General features: G+C 34.9%; 1 protein-coding gene across 1 annotated transcript in view; it reads right to left on the bottom strand.

Moving 5' to 3' along the window:
* The window catches only part of DNAH9 (dynein axonemal heavy chain 9), a 455,137-nt gene that overhangs the window by 392,597 nt on the left and 37,403 nt on the right, over positions 1–25,137 (bottom strand). Inside the window, exons 7-9 of the mRNA XM_044002519.1 lie at positions 11,381–11,548; positions 4,552–4,668; positions 3,383–3,533 (exon numbers count right to left, since the gene is read on the bottom strand). Of these exons, the coding sequence (XP_043858454.1) occupies positions 3,383–3,533; positions 4,552–4,668; positions 11,381–11,548 (436 nt within the window). The remainder of the gene's footprint in view (positions 1–3,382; positions 3,534–4,551; positions 4,669–11,380; positions 11,549–25,137) is intronic.

The raw sequence follows: 25,137 nt of genomic DNA, 5'->3' as shown, positions 1-25,137 counted from the left end.
TAGAAACTATGTCTCTCAAACTTTTTAACTGTCACAAGCAGAAGGTAGAATTTAAGCTTAGTCTTGAAAGAAGTCAGGGAAACCAGCAGATACAGGTGAAAAGAGAGAAACTTCAAATCATGTGGTATAGCTAGTGAAAAGGCACAGAGTCAGGGGATGGAGTGCTCTGGGATTCTAGAGTACAGGGAGAGGAGTAAAGTTTAATAAGAATGGAAAGGTGGGAAGGGGCCAGGTTGTGAAAGACTTTCAAAGTCAAATCTAGGATTCTGGAGGTAATAGGGAATGACAGGAGTTTACTGAGGTGGGGGAGAGGGAAGTGACATGGTCAGATCTGCAATTTAGAAAAATCACTTGGGCAACTGAGGGGAAGATGTATTGGGTGGAGAGAGTTTTGAGGAAAGCAGGGAGATCAACCAGAAGGCAAATGTAATATTTCAGATGTAAGGTGATGAAGAGTAGCACCAGGGGGGCAGTTGTATGAGTTGGAAGAAGGGAGCACATATAAGAGATGTTGTAAATGTTGAGATGACAAGATTTGGCAAAATATTAGTTAGGGTGAGTGTGAGGAATGAGTTCAAGATGACACTGAGGTTATGAGGTGACTGAGAGAACTGTGGTACTCCCAACAGTATTAGGGTAATTCAGAATAGGGAATGCTTTGTGGCAAAGAAAATGAGTTCAGTCTTGGACATGCCGAGTTTGTCCATAGGAAATCCAGTTTGACATGTCCAAGAGGCAGTTGGTGACTGGATATAGGGATCTAGGAGTCATTTGCATAAAGATGATAATTGATTCCATGAGAACTTATATAAAAAGAAGAGGGCCCATTTAGCATATCCTGAAAGAATCCCCAAGATGAAAATTCCCAGTAATGTTAAAGAGCCAAAATCCAGTTTCTGCAGATCAAAGAAAAAATACTACAGGCAGCAAGAAAGAATTCAAGTACCAAAGAACTTCAGTCAGAATCACAAAAGACTTGTCAGACATTATAATAAATGACAGAATATTGTAGAACAAAACATTCCAAAAAGCAAAAAGTAAAGGCTTACAACCATGAATAACTTATACTATACTACAAAACTGATTACAGTTCTTCAGAGGGGAAAATGGAATCTATAGGGGTTTTTCAAGTTTTTCAAGTTTTCCTCATTAAAAGATCAGAGCTAAGTAGAAACTCTGAAATGCAAACAGAGAAATTAAGAGGCAGATGGAAATTTAAATACCTTTGAGCATTGGAAAGGGCTAAACAATAATGGAATACTTATATTCTACTTGGTTAGTAATCCTGTCAAAAAAGGAAATGAGAGTGCTCTAGCATGACTCTAGTATGATGAAGCCATATTTGCTCTTTGTAATCATTGTTTATCTAAATGTTTGCCAACTTTTATTATCCATTTTGGATTTTTTTCCCAAGAATTGAAGTCAAGATTACTAGCCTATAATTTTAGACTCTATTCTCTTCCCTTTTTTAAAAAAATTAAGACATTTGCCTTTCTTCAATCTCCAGCTTCTCCTATTTTCCATCTTTCTTAGATGACTGAAAAATGGCTCAGCAATCATATCTGTCAAGTACAGGTGACTTTCATTCATTAAAGGGAAGTCTCCATACTTAACTTAAGTATCAACTCCTTTTAGCAATTTTTATTGTCATTTCCAATGTAAAAATCATTCTCCTTGGCAGAGAAAACAGTAGCAAAATGAGAATTAAGCAGCAAGTTCATCAGTCAACATATTTATCTTAATAAATTTATTGAGTGTCAGGTACTGTGTTAAGCACTTAGAAACAAAGAAACATTCAAAAAAAGAGTCGGCTTTAAAAGAGTTCACAGTTAATTGAGGGAGATAGCATGCAAACAGCTATGTGCAAACGAGATCTATATAAATTGGGGGTGGTCTCAAAGTGAAGGAACTAAACTAAACTTAGGAGGACAGTGAAAGGCTTCTTGTAGAAGAAGGGCCTTTAGCCAGGAGATGGAGATGAGGAGGAAGAGAATTTTGGGCATGGGGGATAGCCACTGAAAATGCTCATTTGGGAGATGAATTGTGTTCAAGGTACAGGAAGTATCACTGGATTCTAGTGTGTATGTGAAGGGGAGTAAGATGCTTAAAAAGTAGGAAAGGGCCAGTTTATGGAGGGTCTTTTTTTAAATTTGTGGGCCAATGAGGGTTAAGTGACTTGCTTAGGGTCACAGAGCTAGTAAGTGTCAAGTGTCGGAGGCTAGATTTGAACTCAGGTCCTTCTGAATCTAGGGCCAGTGCTTTATCCACTTAACCAACCAGTTGCCCCTTTTTCTCTTGTTATCTGAATCCCATCTATCCCAATCAAAGGTATGCCTGCTTTGATCCTCTTTTTTTCTTCTAATATAGCTTTAAAAATCCCTTTTTGTTGTATTTAACTTCCCTTATTAGCCTCTACTCATTCTTAGCTTTAGTGGTCTTGTTTTTAAGGGCCCATGCCACATTCAAATTCATTTTCTGTGACCTGGCCTTTCTTTCATATTTGATATATTTCTTTTTAAAACTTGGGGAGTTTCCTGCGCATCTATATCTGTCTCATCAGGTAAATCTCATCTTTCTTTCTAACTGGAATTGTTTCCCCTTTGTGCAAGCAGACTTTAATTCTTGAATATCTGACATTCCTCCTAGGCTAACTACTCTGTATTACTTAATTCCATTTTTCATGGTAGCCACCCAAATTACAGATCAATTTGAAAAATAAAAAAATAAAAAAACCTCCAAAACCTTATATTTTAAGAAGGTCTGAAGTATTTGCAGGGCATGTCAAGGAGCTTGGATCAGAATGGAGATAAGTACTTCACAATATTTCTTTGATAACAATATATATCCAAAGTGGCTCTCTGGCCCTGTTAAGTAATTTCTTAATTACTTCTATGATTAAAGAACAATGAACTTGGGGGTGGAAGGAGAGGATGAGGTGAAATGGTGCTGGCTGTAAATTTCTCCTTGACAGCACAGATAATCTTGCTCCCAGTCCCAACAACATTGGATTTCCAGGTACTGAGTCAAAACAACTGTGAGCAATTGAGGAATAGGCAAAATGGCTGCTTTTTTACCTTGAATAGCATATTCATACAGGATTTGTGGCTACTCTCTCCCACTCTTTTCCCAATTTTTGCTGTCTTATACTATCAATGCCTCTACTGACCAGAAACAACTGATAATCCACTGCTCATTGATCAATGTGCTCATCTTAGACATAGATATGGGTAGTTCACAGGTTCTAGGTGCTCAGGAATTCAAATGAATGGAAACGATTCTTGCTTTCCCCTGAAGCAAGTCAAAATGATCATGGTGGACGTTCCAAAGGTCTAAAAGAGGTAACTGAACATTCCTCATAATTCCTTAAAAACTGTCATCATACCAAATTCTGACTCCTCCTGGACACGCAGACAATAGATTGTTTTAACAGCATCCAAGTCTCTGTTGAACATGGTGATCAGGACTGGGTATTTATCAAATGCATCCATGGCTACTACTGGTCTTTCAAGCAGACTCCCAAATATTTCAAGCAGCTGCAGAAAAGGGTGAAATAAAGGAAGGAAATCCAAAGAATTAATAAAAAATTAGTTCCAGAAATTTTAAGAATGTAGATGAGGATTTGGAGAAGGAGGATAAAGAAACTCTGCCAAGGTGTGGCATAGCTCTAAGACTCAGGAAGAATTTTCAGGCATTCTAAAGCTTTCCTGAAGCTGCTAAAAATCCACAAGAGATACTTAGAAATTACCATTTCCTCCAAGGGGTCTTTGATGTTTCTGGCCTCACCTGGGATGGAACTGTGATAAGTAGATGCTAAGTAAAGCCAATATCCTGAGGCTGTTCTCATTTAAGCCCACCGGTTGGGCTGGTCATAAAAGATCCCCAAAGTCTTCCCCAGGTACAGAACTATGGGTTGGGGGATTCCTTGTAGCTTTGACCATGGCACATCAGAACTGTTCATGTCCATCTGCTATCCAATAAGGTATAGTAGGATCACAGATTTAGAACAACCTTATTAGTCACATAGGCCAAGTTCTTTATTTTATAAATGAGGAAACTAAGGCTGAGTCATTAAGTGACTTGGCTAAGGTTACAGAAGTGGTAAGTGGACTAAATGGAATACTCTTTCCACTTTGCCATGCTGCCTTTTATCATCACATTAAGAGTCACCGCATCTGGTTGGTAACCACGGTCTCATTTAAAAAAAATTGATGGGGAACACCCCACCTGAGTATGGGCATTGAACCCATTTAATAGAGTTTCAGAGAAAACTTTTTCAGTCACACTCAGAATTTTCAGAATATTTTCATGCATCAAAAAAAAAAAAGACCAAAAATGACTATACTTCAAGCCCAGAGGTGCCCCAATTCTGCCCTTCCCCAGGAGTCTCAGTGGATAAAGAAACTCTAACACTGCAGGAACATTTATTATGTTCCTTCACACAGATTTATTATGTTCCACACAGATCCTCACTAACAGGGTCACTTAGGACAGTATTAGGATATTGTACTGACTGCAAAAAATGGGGATGGTTCCTTAGGAACAGATACAGACCTTAAAAGCATGCTCCAAGCCAGATATATCATCAAAGGCTTGGATAAAGACCATCCCTAATCTTCGGTCCAAATCTTCTACTTTATGGTTAAATTCAGACACAAAATTTTCAAATTCCTGAAGAGACAAAAAAGTATAAAAATAAATGACAATGATGATGATAGCTAACATTTATATAGTACTTTAAAGTTTGTAGTCATTTTTATACATGATATCATTTGATCCTTTCAACAGCCTTGCGAAGTAGGTCCTGATAATATCTTCATTATAAATGAGGAAACTGAGGCTGAGAGATGTTATGTGACTTGACTAGGGACAATGAGTTAATGACCAGTACCTGAATCAGAATTTGAACTCAGGTCTCCCTAACTATATTATCTGGCTTTATATTTGGAATACTCTTATGCTTAAGCACTATACGAAGAATTTCTTAATTTTCCCCAAACTACTGTACTATTGCATGATTTTGTTTTTATTCACATATATGGCAAATAATTCTTATAACATTAGAGAAAACTTGAAAGTAGGTGAAATTTATCTTTGATATCCTCCCACCTCCATTTCTGTCTTCTTCTGACCCTTCTACCACATAGGTACCAACGTCCTTATGTACTCCTTATTCTCCACCCACATCCCCACATCCCCAGATCCTACCCCTAAGATATCCAAGATCTGCTATATAATAGCAGTTCCTCATTTTCCAAAATTAACTTTTCATTCTTTTCTATCAATCAAAACTGCCATTCTTTCACCAAAAGCTACTTAAGCTAGGTCTCAGGAGGAGATCAATGTGATTAAATTAATTCCCATTAAGATGTTAACAGCCAATAATCTCCATTAACTGTATCTGGGATAAAACCATATTAGAAAGGATAATTGTTAACCCCAATTAGTGATCTCTCCCTGCCCCATTTTCTTGATTCCAATTGCTACCACTCTAGTTGAAACCTGCATTACATCCCACTTGAACTACAGCAATAGGTTACTAATCAGTCTTCCTTCTGTACTACACACTCTCTCTCCCCTCCAGTTCATCTTTCCCATTGCTACCAGATTAAATTTAACAATTTAATTCAGTAAGGATTTATTAAATTCCCTTTATTTCTTAGGTACAATGCTAGGTGCTAGCTTTACAAAGACTAAAATAAAGAATTCCCTACTGTCAAGGAGTTTACATTCTACTGAGAGAAAAGAACACATACAAAGATAAGTAAATATAAAATATTTCAATGGATGGGAGGCAATGAAGAGAGAAAAACAATAACAGGTAGGGGAAATTAAGAAAGGTTTTGTGTAGAAGGTAGCACTTAAATTGAATCTTAAAGGGATTTAGGGAGTCTCAGAAATGGAGATGAAGAAGAACATGGGACATGGAATAGGACAGCAGTTTTCAAACTCTTCAGTGTCAGGACCCCTGTACATTCTTAAAAAATTATTGAGGATCTCCCATAGAGCTTTTGATTATGTGGGTAATATCTATTGATATTTATTATGTCTTAGTATTATTTTAACCTTGCAGACCCCTCTAAAAGGGGAATCCACAAGGATCCCCAGATCATACTTTTAGTAGCAATGGACAAATAGTAAGTGGGACAATTTTAATGGTACATAGAAAGCATGAGGAGAAAGGTGAAATCAGCCCAGACAGATAGGTCTGGAGAAAAGTTGCAAAAGGTTTTAAATGTTCATCAAAGGAATTTGTATTTGATCCTAGAGATAAAAGGGAACTATTGTTTACTGATTAGAGGGTTATATGGTAAGATGTGTTCTTTGAGAGTATCAATTTTTGTTGGGTTTTTTTTTGTTGTTGTTTGTCCTTTGTTCTGGAAGAGGACCATGACATCAGGGTGATGTCATGACTTGCAATGACTTGCATTTAAGTGAGTAAAAAATATATATATTGGGTCCATCACCTATATATCAGGATGACTAGAGATGATCCCTAATGTTATAAGGCAATTGGGGTTAAATGATTTGCCCAGGGTCACACAGCTAGTAAAGTGTCTGAAGTCAGATCTGAACTTTCTTAACTTCAGGGCCAGTGTACTACCTAGCTGCCCTGAGTATCAATTTGACAGTTGTGTCGAGGATGGATTGATGACCAATCAGGAGGCTACTGTAATTGTTTGAATGAGAGGTGATGAAGTCCTGTCCTAGGGTGGTGGCACTGTAACTAGGCATAAGGGGACAGATGAGAGCAATATTGTAGGAATAGAGTTAGTAAGACATGGCAGCTACTTGTATATGGGGATTGTTGTAGTCATATATATTGATTTCCAATGCTGCTTACTTCATACAATATAAGTTCATGTAAGTTTGTTCATGTTTCCCAGAATTTTTAATACTCATCATTTCTTAAGGCACAATAATATTCTATTATTTCCTTTCTCAGAATATATTTAACTCTTGCCAAATTTCCAGTTCATTGCTACCACCAATAGAGCGATTTTGAATTTCATGGTACATATGGACCTACTTTGATCTTCTTTGGGTATATGGTAGAGTAGAAAGGGCTGCATTTTTAGTCAAAGGCTTTGCTGAAATCTTGGCTCTGGGCAAATCACTTAACCACTCAGGGCCTTAGTAACTCATCTTTAATATGGAGGGCTTACACTAGATCAGAGGTGTCAAACTTGCAGCCCCTGGGCAAGGCTGAACCATATTAAATATAACTGGGGAATATTTAACAAAATAAATAAAACATACTATTCAATTAGGATAATGCTAATTTATGGTTTTCTAAGTCAATTTGCCACCTGCAGAGATCTATTTCTATTTGAGCTTGACATAATTGGATTAGGTGACCTTTGAGGAACTTTCCAACTCTTTGTTTATGATCTATGAGCCCACAATTCTTTACTTGGGAACTATTTGTTCCTATTCTGTTACCATCTGACCATTATGGATGCCTTTTGGTCTTATATATTTTTGTTCATTCCTTCTATAACTTAAATAACTGATACAAAGCCTTTTCTCAGTTCAGGATTTCCCTCATCCTAAATATCCTTAATTTATTTTGTGCTAAAACCTTTCAATTTGGAAGCAGCTAGGTGGTGCAGTGGATAAAGCACTGGCCCTGGAGTCAGGAGGACCTGAGTTCAAATCCAGCCTCAGACACTTGACACTTACTAGCTGTGTGATCCTGGGCAAATCACTTAACCCTCATTGCCCGCCCCCCCCCCAAAAAAAAAAACCCTTTCAATTTTGTGCTATCAAAATTATCTCTTTTAGCTTGTGTGATCTCTTCTATCATTTTGCTTAAAAATTCTTCTGCTAACCACAACTAAGAAAAGCACTTGATCATGTTCTCTCCTATTTTTTAAATGGTGTGACCCTTTATAATTAGCTTGCAAAATCTTTTTAAGCCTATTCTACTATGTGGAATAAGATGATTTCTGCTGAACAACTTTGCAGAAGTGTTTGTCTAATAGAAATTCTTCCTCAAATAGTTAATATTCTTGGGTTTATTGAACACTGGATTATTCAATTCAATTGGTTTTGATTCTTGCTTTTCTAGTCCATTCCACTGATCAACTTTTCTGTTGTTTGAACCAGTAAGAAGTACTTACGATGATTAATGCTTTGTCATATAATTTGAGTTCGGGAAGTGCTATTCTCTTTTATTCATTTCCACTTATTTTCATTATTTCCCTTGAGATTTCAGACCTTTTGCTCTTTTGAATGAATTTTGCAATTATTTTGTCTAGCTCTATAAAGAAACCTCTTGGTACTTTGACACAGCACCACATCTGTAAATTACTTTATGTAGAATTATCATCTTCACTCTATTGCTACAACTCAATCATGAGCAGCAAATATATTTTTTGATTATTTAAGTCACTCTTTATTTCTTTAAAGAGAGTTTTGTAGTTTTAATACTGTATTATCTTGGTAGACTGAGTTCCAGATTTTTTTCCATTTTGCAGCTGTTCGAATGGAATTTTGCTTTTGTTTTTTCTCTTCTCTCCCAGTTTCTAACATTTTCCTTCTAACATTTTCTTTAGTTTATTCTGTATATATCTTGCTTGTGTATACTTGTTTACATGTTGTCTCTCCCATTAGTCTTTGAGTTTCTTGAAAGAAGGGAGTATTTTTTGCCTTTTTTTTTAGTATGCCCAGTGCTTAGCACTGTGATTTGGCTACTGTATTTTGTTATTACTATATTAAAATGCTTATTGTTTTCATGGATTTATGTCATATCCTATTACTTTACTAAAGCAAATGATTGTGGTGATTATTTTATTTGCTGTTTTTTAACATTTCTAAGCAAATATTTCATCTTCAAATATGAACAATTTTGTTTCCTTTTGACCAATGTTTAGCTTTTCTTTCCCTAATTATAATAGCTAGTATTTCTAGAACTATGGCAAATAATACTGGGGAAGGGAACATCCTTGCTTTACTTTTATATTAATTGGTATATTGATAAAGATACTCATACTTTTCCATTGCTTTTTGTTTTCAATATATGATATTTATTATATTAAAATGATCTTGGGACTACATTTTTTGAGTTTTACCATAAATGAATGTTGTTCTTTGTCAAATGGATTTTTCCTCCATCAATTGATATAATTTTGTAGCTGTGAGTATATGATTATGTGAATTATTTTCCCAATGTTGATTTATTCTTACATCTTTGATATAAATCCAACTTGGTAATAATGAAGAATTTTTTTTGACATATTGTTGTAACAGCTAGAAAATGTGCTACATTTTATTTATTTATTTGCATATATATTCATTAGTGATATTGGTCAACAGTTCTCTTTCTTTGCTTCATCTTTCCCTGGTTAAGATATCAATACCATGCTTGTTTTATAAAAGGAATTTGGTAGAGTGGTTACTCTCTCTAATTTTGAGAATAATTTGCGTCACAAAGGCATTAATTACTTTTATAATGCTTGTTAGAATTCATGTGTAAATTCATCTAAACCAAAGTCTTTTTTTCACAGTTTGTTCCTGTATGCTTAATTTCATTTTCTATAATTGGATTCTTTATGATTTCTATATTTTGTACTGTTATGAGTATTTTATGTTTTTGCAGTGAACTTTTAAATGATTAATTTTATTAGCATATAGTTGTGTAAAGTAGGTTTTGATAATTTTTTTTACTTCTTTGTTGTAATTTCATTTTTCTTTTATTTTGGTAATGTGATTTTCCTTTCATTTTAAAAAATGTCAAATTTTTCAAAGGTTTATCAATTTTCTTAATCTTACCAAAGAATTGGCTTTTATTTCAGTAATTTAACTTATCATTTCTACAATACTTTTGTATCCATTTTAGCTTTTCTCAAATTTTAAATATTTCTTTGTGCCTATTTAAAATAACATCTAGTTTTTTATTTCATCACTTCATTAATCTTTTTATAATTTTTCAATGTATATACTGCTTTAGTTGTATCTTAGAAATGTTGGTATACTATCTCAGGCTTATCATTATCTTTCATATAATTAATTGTTTTTATGATTTTGCTTTGACCCACTATGGTTATTAAGCCTCCATTTAGTTTTTTTGTTTATGTTTTGTTTTTTGCAGGGCAATGAGGCTTAAGTGACTTGCCCAAGGTCACAGAGATAGTAAATGTCAGGTCCTCCTGAATCCAAGGCCAGTGCTTTGTCCATTGAACCACCTAGCTGCTCCCTTCATTTAGTTTTATATCTTTTGCTTGTGTTTGTATTATTTAATATTTTATTGTATTTAAATACTAAACAAAAGGCAGAAAAAGGCAATTAGTATTTGTTAAATGTTTTCTATGAGCCAGGTTCTGTGTTAAGCTCTAGGGATACAAATAGAAGTAAAGATATAGACAATCCCCTGTCCTCAGAGAGCTTACATTCTAATAGGGGAAAATAACACTCAAAAGTAAGCTGGAAAGGGGGTGGTGGCTTCCCCCATTCTGGCAGTGATCTAAGGCCATAATCGGTATTTTAATGCCTTTATTTGAAGTCCTGGAAAGGTTATTTTTATTATTTTTCTGCAGTGCAGTTTGCAGGATTATTGTTGTTTGTTTTTTAAACTTGTCAGTTTCTTTTGGGAAACTAATTATCTTCATTTAATTGTTAATTTCCTCATGTGTAAAATAGGGATAATAATACAGTCTATCTCCCAGGGTTAATGTGAGCATCAAATAAAATAATATTTGTAAAATGCTTTACAAACCTCAAAGTGCAATATAAATGCCAATGATTACATTGTTGGGGCACATTATCTTCAAGGTCAGCCACTTTGTCATCTTATAGAATTAATATTTTTTTCTTTAAAACATTGGTTCCTTTTGTGTTTTTTCTGCCAAATTATCTTTCAAAGTTATATTTTTGGTTAACAAATCTATTACTTTATCTTTTAGAACATCTACTTCTTTGGAAAGAATGTCTATCTTATCTTCAAAGTTCTCTGTTCTGTGAGTTTTTTCATTCTGCAGTGTGAGCTCTGATTTCTGACCTAATTTCATTTCTAATATCTTCTTTTAAGAGATTTATTTCCCATTTGAATTAACCTGGAGATTTCTGGTGTTATTTTATGATCTCCGGGGAGATTTCAGAATTCTCTTTTTAGTTTGAGAGTTGGGGCTCATTTTCCTTCAAACTTGCTTATACTATTCTGCACTTTCTTTAGGTTTTTATTCATCCTTCCTTCTACCACTGTGAAAGTCTTGGCTTATCTGCTTCTCCTAACTAATAAGGTGGAAAGAAGAAGCAACAGCTTACACTTCTCTCAAATAGCAGAAAGAGAGAAAGATCCATGGGAGGAAGTACTGCAAGCAAATAGCTCAGCTATGTGCACATCCAAGACATTGAATATGAACCTATGTATCCCCTTACTTACTGTGTTCATAGGGTCCAGATAGTCATAGGAACATTCTGAAAAGGTTTTGTACACATTCTGGAATTCTTCATACATGTTCTGGACCTGTTGACTCAAAGCATTCCCTCGAATTCCACTGAATTCAAGCTTCTCTAGCTTGAGAAAATCCATGGCTGTTTTCAAAAGATTCTGTGGGGATAGTGAACAGTGGAATAATTAAAAGATGATGACTGGACTTTTATTGTTATAGGAAAAGAATTAGGAAACTAGTTATCCTGGAAAAATTTGATAAGTGATAAATTTTAGAAACAATGCAAGACAGATTTAGCATCAGTAATTCTTGGTTTATAAATACTAATGAGGGCCCAAATGAGTGAAATTCACAGAAAATTTCCAAGGCAAACTTCATTTGTTCATTTAAACCTGTACCAATATTCTCTATCTACATATTAAAGAAAGGGAATTCAAAAGGGAATGGTGGATTTCAGAAATGAGTAGATAGTTAAGAAGATTCTGCTTGAAATTAGGATTTGGATTTCTATAACATGGGTTCAAATAAAGATATGGCAACCTCCTGGCTAATCTAAGGAAAGCAGCTAGTAAGAGATAAAAATGCTGTATTTGCCATAATCCTACAAAATGAAAAGAAAGGGAGAGAGGAGAATTTGCCTACAGATATCCAATAACCTGTATACCATAAAGAGTAAAATAGATGGGGCAGCTACGTGGTTCAGTGGATAAAGCATTGGCACTGGATTCAGGTGGACCTGAGTTCAAATCCATCCTCAGACACTTGACACTTACTAGCTGTGTGACCCTGGGCAAGTCACTTAACCCTCATTGACCTGCAAAAAAATAAAAAAGAGTAAAATAGAGGGAAAAGACAGTAACATTGAGAAGTTTATAGGAGAAAAATTACAATAATAAAACTAGTAACTGAATGAATAGTAAAATCCTCGGACTCAAATGTACATGCACAAATGAATGCATGATAGTTCCTAACACATCCAACTCTCTCTCCATTCACAGAACCACATCCTTAATTCAGACCCTCATCACTACTTGCCTAGACATTTGGAAAGGACTTCAAATAGGTCTTTCTTCCTGCTTCAAGTCTCTTCCCACTCCAATCCACAATTCCTCACAATTGTCAAGGTGATTTTCTTTAATCATACATCTGACCATGTCAATTGCCCAGTAAATTTTAGTAGCTACTTATTTCCTCTGGATAAAATACAAACTCTTCTGTTTGGCTTTTAAAGCCCCAGTTTGGCCCTTACCTACCTTTTTAGTCACATTATATATTATTCCTCTTCTTACACTCTGTAGTCTACCCAATTCAACCTTCTATTCCTCATACCTCTCTATGCCTTTGTACTGACCATTCACCATACCAGAAATGCACTCCCTCCTCATGTCTGGTATATAGAATTAGTAATTGCCCACAACCACTACCTTTTCCATAGAGCCTTTCCCAATTCCCACAACTACTAGTGCTACTAGTACCCTTCCTCTCTACTTTCTTTGATTCTTAGTTCTCCCAGGTGACTGTCCCCTCACTGAAAGCTCTTAACTTAACCAGGGCACACCACACATTTCAGTCTATCCTCCTCCCCTCCCCACTTTCATGCACCCTCCCATTTTATAATTTAGTTCCCCCACAAACAAACAAACAAAAAAACATTCATTTGCTTGTAGGCAGGATTTTTGATGTCCTGTCCATAGTGTCCCAGGTCCACTTCTTCACCATTACCTCCATCTGACTTCCTCTTTCACCCCTATTTCCTTATGTACATTAAAAAGGAAGCTTCTTATCTCTCTCTGCTGTCATTCAGTTGCTGTCCTTAGCTGTTGCATTTGTTCACTCCTCCTACATTTCTGTTGTCTGGGGTATTTGAGAAGCAAATAATTTCTTCAGGTCTGGTTTCCTTCCTAAGAATGTTTTGAATACCTCTTTATTATGGAACATTGATATTTTTTTCATTCCTGGTTATCAGATTTTCAGCATGTCAATCTCAGCTGTATCATGAGCTCTGCTGCATTTTAAAATATATTATTCCATTCCCTCCTGAGTTTTCTGGTGGGTGCAGAATAGTCTTATGTTATTCAAATTTCCTTTCTTTTGTATTTGTAAATCTTTTACCTGGTTGTTTATAGAACTTTTTGTTTGTGAATCAAATTGTAAAAATTTAACCACTGTTTGTCTTGGAGTTGGGTGCCCAGGGTTTTTGTTTTGTTTCTTGTGGCTTTTTCTTGAGGGAGGAGTTCTATAAATTCTTTCGATTAGAATTGCATTTTCTGTGTTCTAAAGTTTTGGGAAATGTTTTGTATTATTTTTTGCCCTATAGTGTTCAAGTTTTTTGACTTGTTATGTTCTTCTGGAAGACTTAAAATTCTTGGGTTGTTTCTATGCATCCTATCTTCAAGATCAATATATTTTGCTTCAAAAGACAGCATGTTTTCATTCAGTACTGTTGCTGTTGCTTCTCTTCTAGATTGTTCTTCACTTCTGTGTATTTTCATTCTTAATGGATTGTTCTCTTTTTTGCTTCCTTGGTAAGACATTTTCATAGATTCAAGTTTCTCTATTCTGCCAATTATTTCTGATGTATACCCCATACATTCTTCTCTCACAATTCTCATTTCTATTTTAAATGATTCAGAAACAGTATGGTATGGTTCCTTGTTCCCCTTAAAAATCATCAATATCCTCTCTACTATCAAGTGTTGAATGATTTTCCTTTATTTTGCAGTATTTATTTATAGCTGCCTGAACTTATTTACTAGATCTGGAGACTATATTTCCTTTTATTAATGTTTTCCATGTTGCTTTATCTGCTAATGCTCAAGGTCTTTTTAGTTTTCTTCCTCCTGAGATCTTTGTTGATTTCAATCTTTTCTCCCTCATATTTCCTCATATCACTCACTTTCAGACTTTCTCATACCTCTAATAGTGATTTCCTTTGAGGCTGGATCTCAAAGTATCTTAGCTTCCTCCCATAATGGACCATTCATGGTTAACCAGTCTAATTCTCTAACCCAAGTGAATTGGAGGATGATGGTGGAAATAAGTGTCCCCAGCTGGCTACTGACATCTTTCACCAGGTTTCATGGAGTGCCACACACCATACACATAGTATCCTATCCCTTTCAAAGTTCATTATATTGGTCTGTTTGTTCTATGGTGTGAAGATATGGCTACAATATGAAAAGCTTGCCCTCATTTATAGTTTTCTTTCTTCACAATATGAGTTGCACAACAAATTTAACTACCTTCCACTGAATATTTAATAAGCTGTCATAAGAACAGAAGAAATACCACATTAGCTCAGGCACTAACTCATTCAGTCCTATATTACATTTCTGACAGTGGCATTTTGTGTGATAGCAAGGCAATGACTTTGGCATCAGCCTCAAAAGATGGGAGGTAACCTATCCCACAATATCCATGCACATTTAAACATACACACACACATACACACACACACACACTCATAAATAAACAAGAAAATTATCCCTACATCAAACAATAGTAACATCAAAATTACAAAGACAGAAAGAACTAATCATAAGATAAATTTTAAAGGAAAAACTGAAAACCACATCATCAGCTTCTTGGTCTAATGGCTACTTCTTTCTTTGCCATCTATTTCCATAGCTGGTGATTGTGATGGCCTTAGGAGTCCCATGAATTCCTTTGTTTCTCAGTTCTCTGGCTTAGTAGTACAAAGTGCTGCCATGTTGGTACTATTGCAGCTTGGGGGTAATTTCTGTCATATGAAGTTTGGATTTCCAAGGAAGGGGTGGTTAGGGTCATGGGGTTGAGCTCTATTTCAAGCTCAAACATGTGACTTGCCCTCTTCCCTCTGTTCCTCTGCTTTCCTGAGAACTTTTATAGAACAAAAAAAAAATGTGCTACAAAGGAAGAAAACTAAAAAGACCTTTAGCATTAGCAGATAAATCAGCATGGAAAACTGTGCTCCTTTGCTCTGAGTCTATCTGCTGTGAGGCTGGTTATCAAGGCCTCAACAAATTTCTGCAGTTTAGAACTTGGATTTCCATTGTACCAGAAAGAGGGAGAGAAGACAGAGATGTGGGTTGAGTTCTGTTGCAAACCTATGGGTCAGATTGCTGGTAGCATGGTTAGCAGTAGGGAAGGGAGAGGTAAGTTAGTGAGCTTGAGTTAGGCTCATGGAGTTTTTTACTTCTTTTGAGTTCCTGGTATCCTAGACCAAGGAGAAAGTTGAAGTTGCACACATTTGGCACATTATTTCTGTTTTGGAGAGGTCTGAGAGGTCATGAGAATAAGAGAAAACATCTAGTACTCCATCTTGTTGGTCATGTGATCCAGTACATTTATTTTCCAGAGAGAAGACAGATAAAAATAAAGCACATTTAATGAAATGGTATAGCAAATACATCTTTCTCATACAACAAAGGGGTGGGACATATAAGATCATTGGTAAGAAAAAAGAGTTCACATAGAGCTCACAAAGAGAAAGGCACCTACTGGGGAACACATAGTAAAGACAACATACATCTCTGCCTCAGCAGACCCCCAATGTCTCTTCTTGTGGTGTCTTCACACTGACTGCTGCCCCTGGGCAAAACATTTTTCCAAGGTAGGTCATCTCCCTGGAGTCCCTAGGCCTGCTCCTCTCAACTTGACCCTACAGTTGGATTCACTGGACTTGTTCTCTTTTGGGCAAAGCATCTTCTAATGGGCAAGTTACTCTGTTAAAAGATTCCATTTCTATTGGGGGAAGGAGGAGAGAGAAATCCCCTTGGCACGCTTGCTACACTCTGAAAAAGGTGCAAGGAAAAAGTTGAAGAGTAATTCCTTAAAAAAAAAAAAAAAAAAAAAAACACCAAAACTTTGTTCTTCCTTCATATCTGGCTTTCTTCTCAACTGCCAGAGATTACTTTCTCCATCGACTAAGATGACTTCCTTAGAGACTGTAGTGCTGGCTAGCTGGTCTTTTAAAAGCCAACAGAATTGTGCCTAATTCTTTTCCAGGCAATAGATAGCCATCCTATAATTTCAACAAGTTGAAGGAGATACTTTGTCACACTTTCTGTGAGAGAAATAAAGTGTCAGCACAATTTTACACTTATTGAAATCTGTGAATGGCCTCATTCACAGTTTTGTACTCTTTATAAGGCCACTTGGTATAAACTACTCTAGGTTTCATAACCTTTACAAGGTAAAAAGTGACTCAAAATATGAAAGTGGTATACTTTTTTCCAGGAAATAATGCAAGACCAGGTCACTTCTGAAAGTAAGGTAACACCTTAATACCTTATTTTCTCTGTAACCTCCTCCTTACATTCTTCAATCTTGTGAAGTGAGCTAAGGGTACTCTATCGATTAGAAGCGACTAATTAACCTCTTACACTTTTTCATGAATTTTTTTTTCCCCTTCAACACCTATAATATCTCTTAGATTATCTCTTCACATTCTCTCTTCAAATTGTGTTGTCTTGTTTTGTAGAGCCCGAGTGTCCTTCCAATTTTGGTGTTTTAAATTTATTTTATTTTAATTGTCCTTCTGCCTCTGCATAATTGTATTTTAATTCTTTCTTTTTTTTTTTTTCAGAGAATCCACTGTTATGGAGTCTTTCTCCTTGTGGTAGATTCTCTACTCTCTTGTTAAACTGGATGATTTCCTTAAGGGTCTAAATTTCTCTCCTTCCTTTTTTAATAATTTGACTTGATTTTTAAAAATTGCTTTTCTGAACAATTTTGCTGCTTCTCAGATCTGTCTATTGTTACATCAGGGAGATGTAGAATCTTTTGTAATATTTTCACCTTAGGAAATTTTGACTCAAATTTCTTTGTTATAACATTCTTGTTCATTAAGATCTTTCTTTTCTTTGAATGTGTGTTGATTTGCCTCCTTGGTAAATTTTCATCTTTATCAGTCACTGTACTTTTTTTCTATAATGTCTTTGATATAAACATGCTCCTTATCATCACTACTTTCCTAGGAGTGCTATCAAACCACTAGTTTGAACAAGAGGTAAGGGTGACCATTTGGAACATACAGCAAGAAGAGTTGGAAAAACTGCTGTAGCCATACCTATTCACCACTTTTCCCAGTCCACTCTTCTGGGCTCTACCTTTCTTTTTTTGTCTGGGGACTTACTTCAGTCCCCTACAGTGATGAGAGGTAGGGGAAGGGAAGTATACAAAGGAAAAGAAGGATGGTGCTGGTCATGACGGACTAGATTGGTAGAGGATTGGTCAGAACATGACTGATGGAACTGAGAAAAGTTTGCAAATGGTTTCCTCATACCTTTCTCTTACTCTTTCTTTTGGCTGCCTATTTTTTCCTATATAGTATTAAATGAAAGGCAGGTTGGTATTATGGATATAGAATTGACTTCATAGTCTAGAAGGCATATGTCCCAGTCCAACATCTCAGTGACCCTGGATAAATCACTCAACTTCTCAGTGCCCCAGGCACCTCTAAGATTGTAAGGTGCAGAGCAAGATCTTTTCTGTATTGGTAAAGGGAATTTCTCATGAAATTATATTTTTAGTCAAAGCAAGACAAAATTCAGTCTTAAATAGCTACAATTAGGAACATATTTCTGGCTCCCTCCCTCCCTTCTTTACAATATTCTCTTCTAGGTTTGGTGCTCCTTTTCTTTGCAATTCAATCACTTTCTTCCTCTCGAACCTCCAAGCTGGTTTGATTACTGGCCTCAATCCATGCCAGGAGTGGGATCCCACCCATTAACCACCACAATACTGTCAAGGGTTTAACTCCAAAAACCATTGCATAAAAATGCAGGGACACTGAGTGCTGTGGGACTTCTCAGGACATCACAATCACTAGGTATGGAAGTAGATGGCATAGGAAGAAGTAGCCATTAGATCAAGGAGCTGATGACCTGGTTTTTCAGTTTTTCTCTTAAAAATTGTCTTGTTATTAGTTCTTTCTGTCTTCTTCATTTTGATGTCATAATTATTTTATGTAGGAATAATTTTATTGTTTATTTATGAATGTGAATGTGTATGTGTATGTGTATGTATGTGCATGGATGCTCTAGGTTACCTCTCATTTTTTGAGGCTGATGCCAGAGTCATTGCCTTGCTATCACACAAAATGCCATTGTCAGAGATGTAATATAGGACTGCATGAGTTACTGCCTGAGCTAGTGTGGTATTGCTTCTGTTCTTATGACAGTTTATTAAATATTCAGTGGAAGGTAGTTAAATTTGTTGTGCAACTCCTGTGGTGAGGAAATAAAATTATAAATGATGGCAACCCTTTCATATTGTAACCATATCTTCAAACCATAGAACAAACAGATCAACATAATGAACTCTGAAAAATTTATGTTAAAGGCAAGTACCAGTCAAGCATTTGCTGATGAAAATCTTCAAAGGTCATTTGAAAAAATGGTTTCTTTACATTTTTTGCTGCTATTGACCTTATGAATATAATGGGCTTCCATATAGCCATGTGGTCCGGAGGAGCTAAAAGAAATGAGGCCCAATTAGGCTAAAAATGAAAAGGAATATAGTAGCTCAAAATTGTGAAAAGAGCAAAAGAAAACAATGGGCATATGAGGTCAGCTTATTGCTTTGCTCCCTGGTAATCACTTTTCACAAAAGCTTAGCAGGAAATCATTTTTTCCCAAGTCAAACACAACTTCAGAGCAATTTTGTAATGAATGAAATGGGAGTTTATTCAAAGCTGCTTACTGCATTGTGTGGAGAAATGTGAGGAGTAAGAATTTAAACTATAAGCAGTAGATCAGCAGATTTTATAATACTATTGCTAAAAATGTAAGCTGTGATTTAGGGGGAAAGAAGCATACAGGAAGGCCATAAAAAGATAAATAAACTTGTATTTTCCTACAAAAATTAATCTAATCATTCAAATTTATACAATAAACACAATCTTATCCACAAATACATCCTGAGGACTTCACCATACTTTACAAAGGACATTATTCTTATATCTTGCAAACCCTTTTATAAAGCATTCATTTCCCAGTTTTATGCCTTTGAGTGATTTTAGTGACTACATATATCCATATTTTATGTTATACTTGATATAATAATCAGAGGGTTATAGAAGTTGTTAAGAGTTTTCATATTATCTCATATGATGTTGGAATATGTATGGAATTCACTGAGTTGGAGAACACTTAAGATAGTACTTTGTTCTACCAGATCTAATGCTTTTAAAAAAAGAATACTAGATAACATAGCTATGTACAATCTTTCAGGAAATTGACTGATAGTACGGCTATTTAGTATTACAGAATTTCATTTGTGAATGCCTGCCTATTCCCTTCTCATAACCTTATTAGGAATGTATGTAATTTGTATGTACACTATTCTCTTAAAATGTCTATAGATGAGAAAGTAGTCATATGGCATTGGTAGCCACTGATGCCATCTTAACTGTATTTTTTTCAGCATTAATACCATCATTGCTTTTCCCCTCAATTGTTCAGTATCTTCCCCTTTCATATATCCTCAACATTCTAAACTGTGCCCATAGCACAAACCTATACTTGTCTATACTTGATTTAGTTTAGCTCAACCAACTTTATGTCTCACTGTGCCCTTTCTATATCTTCATGCAGCAATCTGGGACTGAGTCCAAATGTAACACACCATCCAACTGTCCTTTATGGTAAAAACTAAATCTGTCAACAAACAAACAAACAAACAAAAACTTAAAGAGGAACTGAGTTCAAATCCGGCCTCAGACACTTGATACTTACTAGCTGTGTGACCCTGGGAAAGTCACTTAACCCTCATTACCCCAAAAAACAAACAACAAAGAAACAAAAACTAAATTTGCCAGAGAAAAAACTGCAGATCTTTCCCATTTGAGTCTGCTGTCTTCCTTCCAGTTTCATGGCCTTTGAAAGGCCTAAATGGCCTTGGAATAATTGCTATAGTTGGCTCTGTTGACAAAGCTTCCTTAAACTTAAAACTTATTTTCCTGGCTTCTGCTTCTCATTGTTTTATAAGATGATACTGCTTATAACATTCTATCATCCTTTTATCTAAGGTTTTACAAATGAGTTTATATTCTTTACTAGTATTATCCTTGGATGTCATCTCTCTGCTTGACAAGTAAGACAAGTGTTTGCTGATTAGGAGATGTCTGAGGCTCTTTTGGTATCATTGCTATGGCAAATGATTTATTATATCAAACTTTTATATATGTGTAGAATTTATATGTGCTTTATATGTTGAATTTACATATGTATTAATTATTAGAGCAGAATAAATCCCCTCATTATTTAGGATTATAATATTTATGGAGAGTCAAAGAATAAAATCATCAAAACGAGAAATTTTCAACAAGAAAAATAAATGATGCAACATATCAAAACTTCTGAGATTAAGGTGATAAAAGTCCTTTAAGGAAAGTTTATGTCTCTAAACACTTTCTATCAATAAGAGAAAGAAATAAAAGATTAGTTAATTAGGCATAGAACTAGGAAAAAGGAGCTAAAGAAAACTCCTAAAATATTTTGCCTGATTTGTCAAAAAACATGAGAATGTAGATGAAATGAGTCAATATTTATAAAAATATAAAATATCCTGATTAACAGAACAAGAAACAGATTAAATAAGCTAATTTCAAAAAAATTAATTGAAAAAGCCATAAAAGAATTCCTAAAGAGGAAAAAATAAACAGGGCAGATTGATTTATAAGTGAATTCTATCAATCATCCAAAGAAAAAAAATAATTCCTATGTTACACAAACTGGTTGTAAAAATAGGATGAAAAAATAATCCAACCAATTATTCTGATATAAACAAAGCCTTATTATCTAACCAGGGAGTAACAAAACAGAAAAAGAAAACTATAGAACAATATCCACAAAGTACACTGACACAAAATATTAATTAAAATGTTATCAAATAATTTATAGCAATATATTAAAATATACTATGGCCAGGTTGGATTTATAAGAGGGTTACATAGTTTACTCAATATGAGGAAATGTGTCAACATAACAGATGATATTAATAAAACTAAAAATAAAAAGTGCAATTATAGGCGTACCTTGGAGATATTGTGGATTTGATTACAGACTACCACAATAAAACTAATATCTCAATAAAACAAGTCATATGACTTTTTATTGTTTCCTAGTGCATATAAAAGTTATGTTTACACTATACTGTAGTCTATTAAGTGTGTAATAAAGTTAAGTCTAGAATATGTATGTACCCTAATTTTTAAAATTACCATTTTATCACTAAAAATTGCTGACTATCACCTGAAACTTCAGGAAGTTTAAAATAATCCAACAATGAAGTTTGCAACATAAATCCACTCTTCCTTTCATTTGAACATTTAGAGGCCATTGTTGGGTTATTAATTGGCCTAATTTCAATATTGTTGTGTATCAGTGAATAGAGAAGGCCAAGGAGAGGGAGAGAAATGGGGAATAGCTGGCCCATGGATCAGTCAGAACACATGCAACATTTATCGATTAAGTTCACCATCTTATATGGGTACAGTTTATAGTGCCCCAAAACAATTACAATGGCAGCATCAAAGATTATTGATCATAGATTATCATAACAGATATAATAATAATGAAAACATAATTATTGCAAGAATTACTACCATGTGGCACAGAGACACAATATAAGCACATGCTGTTGAAAAATGGCACCAATAGATTTGTTTAACACAGGGTTGCCACAAAACTTCAATTTTTAAAAAAACACAATATCTGCAAAGCACAATAAAACAAGGCATACCTGTATATCAATAGATACAGAAAAACATAACTAAATAAAACATGCTTCTATCAAAAACAATAAAAACATAAGAATGAATGGACTTGGGGCGGCTAGGTGGCGCAGTGGATAGAGCACCGGCCCTGGACTCAGGAGTACCTGAGTTCAAATCTGGCCTCAGACACTTAATATTTACTAGCTGTGTGACCCTGGGCAAGTTTCACTTAACCCCAATTGCCTCACTAAAAAAAAAAAAAAAAGAATGAATGGACTTTCCATAGCAAATTAGGTGGTTAACCAAGAACTCATCAAGGTAATGGAGAAAGGCTATAGGTCTTTAATAGAATGAGCAAGGATGTGGTAAAACAAGGATGTCCATGATTGCCACCATTATATAGTTACAGAAATGCTGGCTACAGCAATAAGAGAAGGAAAAAGAAATGCAGAGAATATGCACAGGAAACAAAACTATTGTGCTTTACTGTGATTTAAGCTCTATAGAGTAAATTAAAACTTAATTGGAGGGGGCAGCTAGGTGGCATGGTGGATAAAGCACCAGCCCTGGATTTAGGAGTAACTGAGTTCAAATCTGGCCTCAGACATTTGACACTTACTAGCTGTGTAACTCTGGGCAAGTCACTTAACCTCCATAGCCCCACAAAAAAACCCAACCCCCCCAAAAAAAACCCAAAAAACAAACAACAAAAAAAACCCTTAATTGGAACAATTAATAACTTCAACAGAGTAGCAAGATATAAAAATAAATTTATATAAACTGTAAACATTTCTATATATTACCAACAAAACCCAACAGGAAGAAATAAAAGAGAAATATAATTTAAAATAACTACATGTAGTAGCAGAATGCATAAAATATTTAAGCATCTACCTATCAAAACACACATAAGAATTATATGAATATAAGTACAAAACATCTCATAGAAATACAAACCAAAATAATCGGAGAACTGTTAAGTGCTCATGGTTAGGCCTTACCACAAAAATGACAGTATTATCTAAATTAATTTACCTATTGAGGGCTAATCAAACTACCAAGGAATTGTTTTAAAGAGCTTTAAAAATCATCTGCAGGAATAAAAGGTAAAAGGAAATTTTTAAAAGAGGGGGAGCAGGAAAGGAACAAAATAATACCAGATCTTACACTATACTACAAAGAAGTAATCATCAAAACTATTTGGTACTGGATTTTTTAAAAGTGTATCAGTGGAATAGTTTAGGAACACAATACACAGAAGCAAACAAAAATAGTAATATATTATTTCTTAAACACAAAGACTCTAACCACTATGGCAAAAATAATTTAAACTTCTGGAGAAGATGGAAAACATCTAGCCAAAATTAAGATTAGACCAATATTTCATACTACATGCCAATACAGACTCCAAATGTATAAATGACCTAGACATAAAAATTCATATAAAAATTAGAAGAGCAAAAAATGAAATACCGTTCTCAACTATGGACAAGAGAAGAACTCAATACATACAACAGATCAAAAGGATCATGGGGGGAAAATGGACCATTCTGATTATATGGAATTGATCTTTTTGTGTAAATAAAATCAAAACATTTCAGAATAGTAGGGAAGGTTAAATGTGTCAAATCTAATACCCAGCATATAAAATGAACTGATTAAAATATATACGTATAACATTCTTTAACAGATAATGATCAAAGGTTATGAACAGAACAGAGTTGTCAAAGAAATTTCAACAGATTTATGAAAAAATGGTCCAACTCTCTAATAATGAGAAAAATGAAAGTTTGAAAAAAAATTCTGCAAATCTACCTCCCACCAATTAGTTGGCAAAAATGATTGATAAAGAAAATGACAATTAAAGGGACTACAGTAAACAAACACATAGATGCACTACTGGAGCTATAAATTAGTCCAACCATTCTGGAAAGCAATTATTTATGCTTTTTGCTCAAGCAGGAAAAAAAAGTCATTAAACTTTAAAGCATCAACAATACTAGCAGAAATATACCTCAAAGGGATTTTCTAAAGGAAAAGGGCAAAACTAAAAACTAGTGAGAGTAGATTTTTTTTTTTAATCTGGGGGGGGGGTAGCTATAAAAAATCCATTTTCTCTCCCACCCAACTTGAAAAAAAAAGAAAGAAAAATAACTTCCTGTAACAAATGTATACAGTCAAGCAAAACAAATCCTCATACTGACCATGTCTAAATATGTACCTCTCAATATGCAAACCGAGTACATCATCTTTTTGTTTAGAGGTGGACAGAAGGTTTTACCTATCATGTCCTTTAGAATCCTGGTTGCTTATGAATAGATCAAAATTCTTGTGTTTTTAAGTTGTTTGTCTTTAAAGTTTTGCTGTTGTACAAACTGTTTGACAGGTTTGGATAACTTCATCTTATATCAGTTTATACAAGTGTTTCCAGAGTAGCATTCCATTATGTCCATATACCACAATTTGTTTAGCCATTTCCCAAATGATGAATATCCCTACAGTTTCTAGTTCTTCAGTACCACAAAAAAAAAATCTGCTCCAAGTATTTTTGTACCTATGAGTCCTTTTCTACTTTGACCTCTTTCTGACATAGAACTACTAGTGAGTGATATCATTGCATCAAATATACATACAATTTCCTGATTTTAGGGACATAGTTCTAAATTGCTTTTCACAACTCCACCAACATTGTATTAATATTCATGTTTTCCCTCAGCCTCTTCAAACTTTATAATTTAAAAAAAATTTTCTCCATAAAACTGCTTTTTCATATCTTTTGGTTTTTGATTGGGAATCTCTCTTATTATTATAACTGAATCCTCAATATCTTGGAAATAAGATTCTTATCAAAGTACATTGCAGCAAAGCATTTCCCCTAGCTAGTCCCTTAGTTTTGTTTGTGCAAAAGCTTGTGTGTGTGTGTGTGTGTGTGTGTGTGTGTGTGTGTGTGGCAATGGGGGTTAAGTGACTTGCCTGAGGTCACACAGCTAGTGAGTGTCAAATGTCTGAGGCCGGATTTGAATTCAGGTCCTCCTGAATCCAGGGCCG

The sequence above is a fragment of the Dromiciops gliroides genome, chromosome 4 (assembly GCF_019393635.1).
Source record: "Dromiciops gliroides isolate mDroGli1 chromosome 4, mDroGli1.pri, whole genome shotgun sequence".
In the NCBI taxonomy this organism is placed as follows: domain Eukaryota; kingdom Metazoa; phylum Chordata; class Mammalia; order Microbiotheria; family Microbiotheriidae; genus Dromiciops; species Dromiciops gliroides.
The sequence above is the reverse complement of the archived record's forward strand: the minus strand, read 5'-3'. Positions and strand labels throughout refer to the sequence as shown.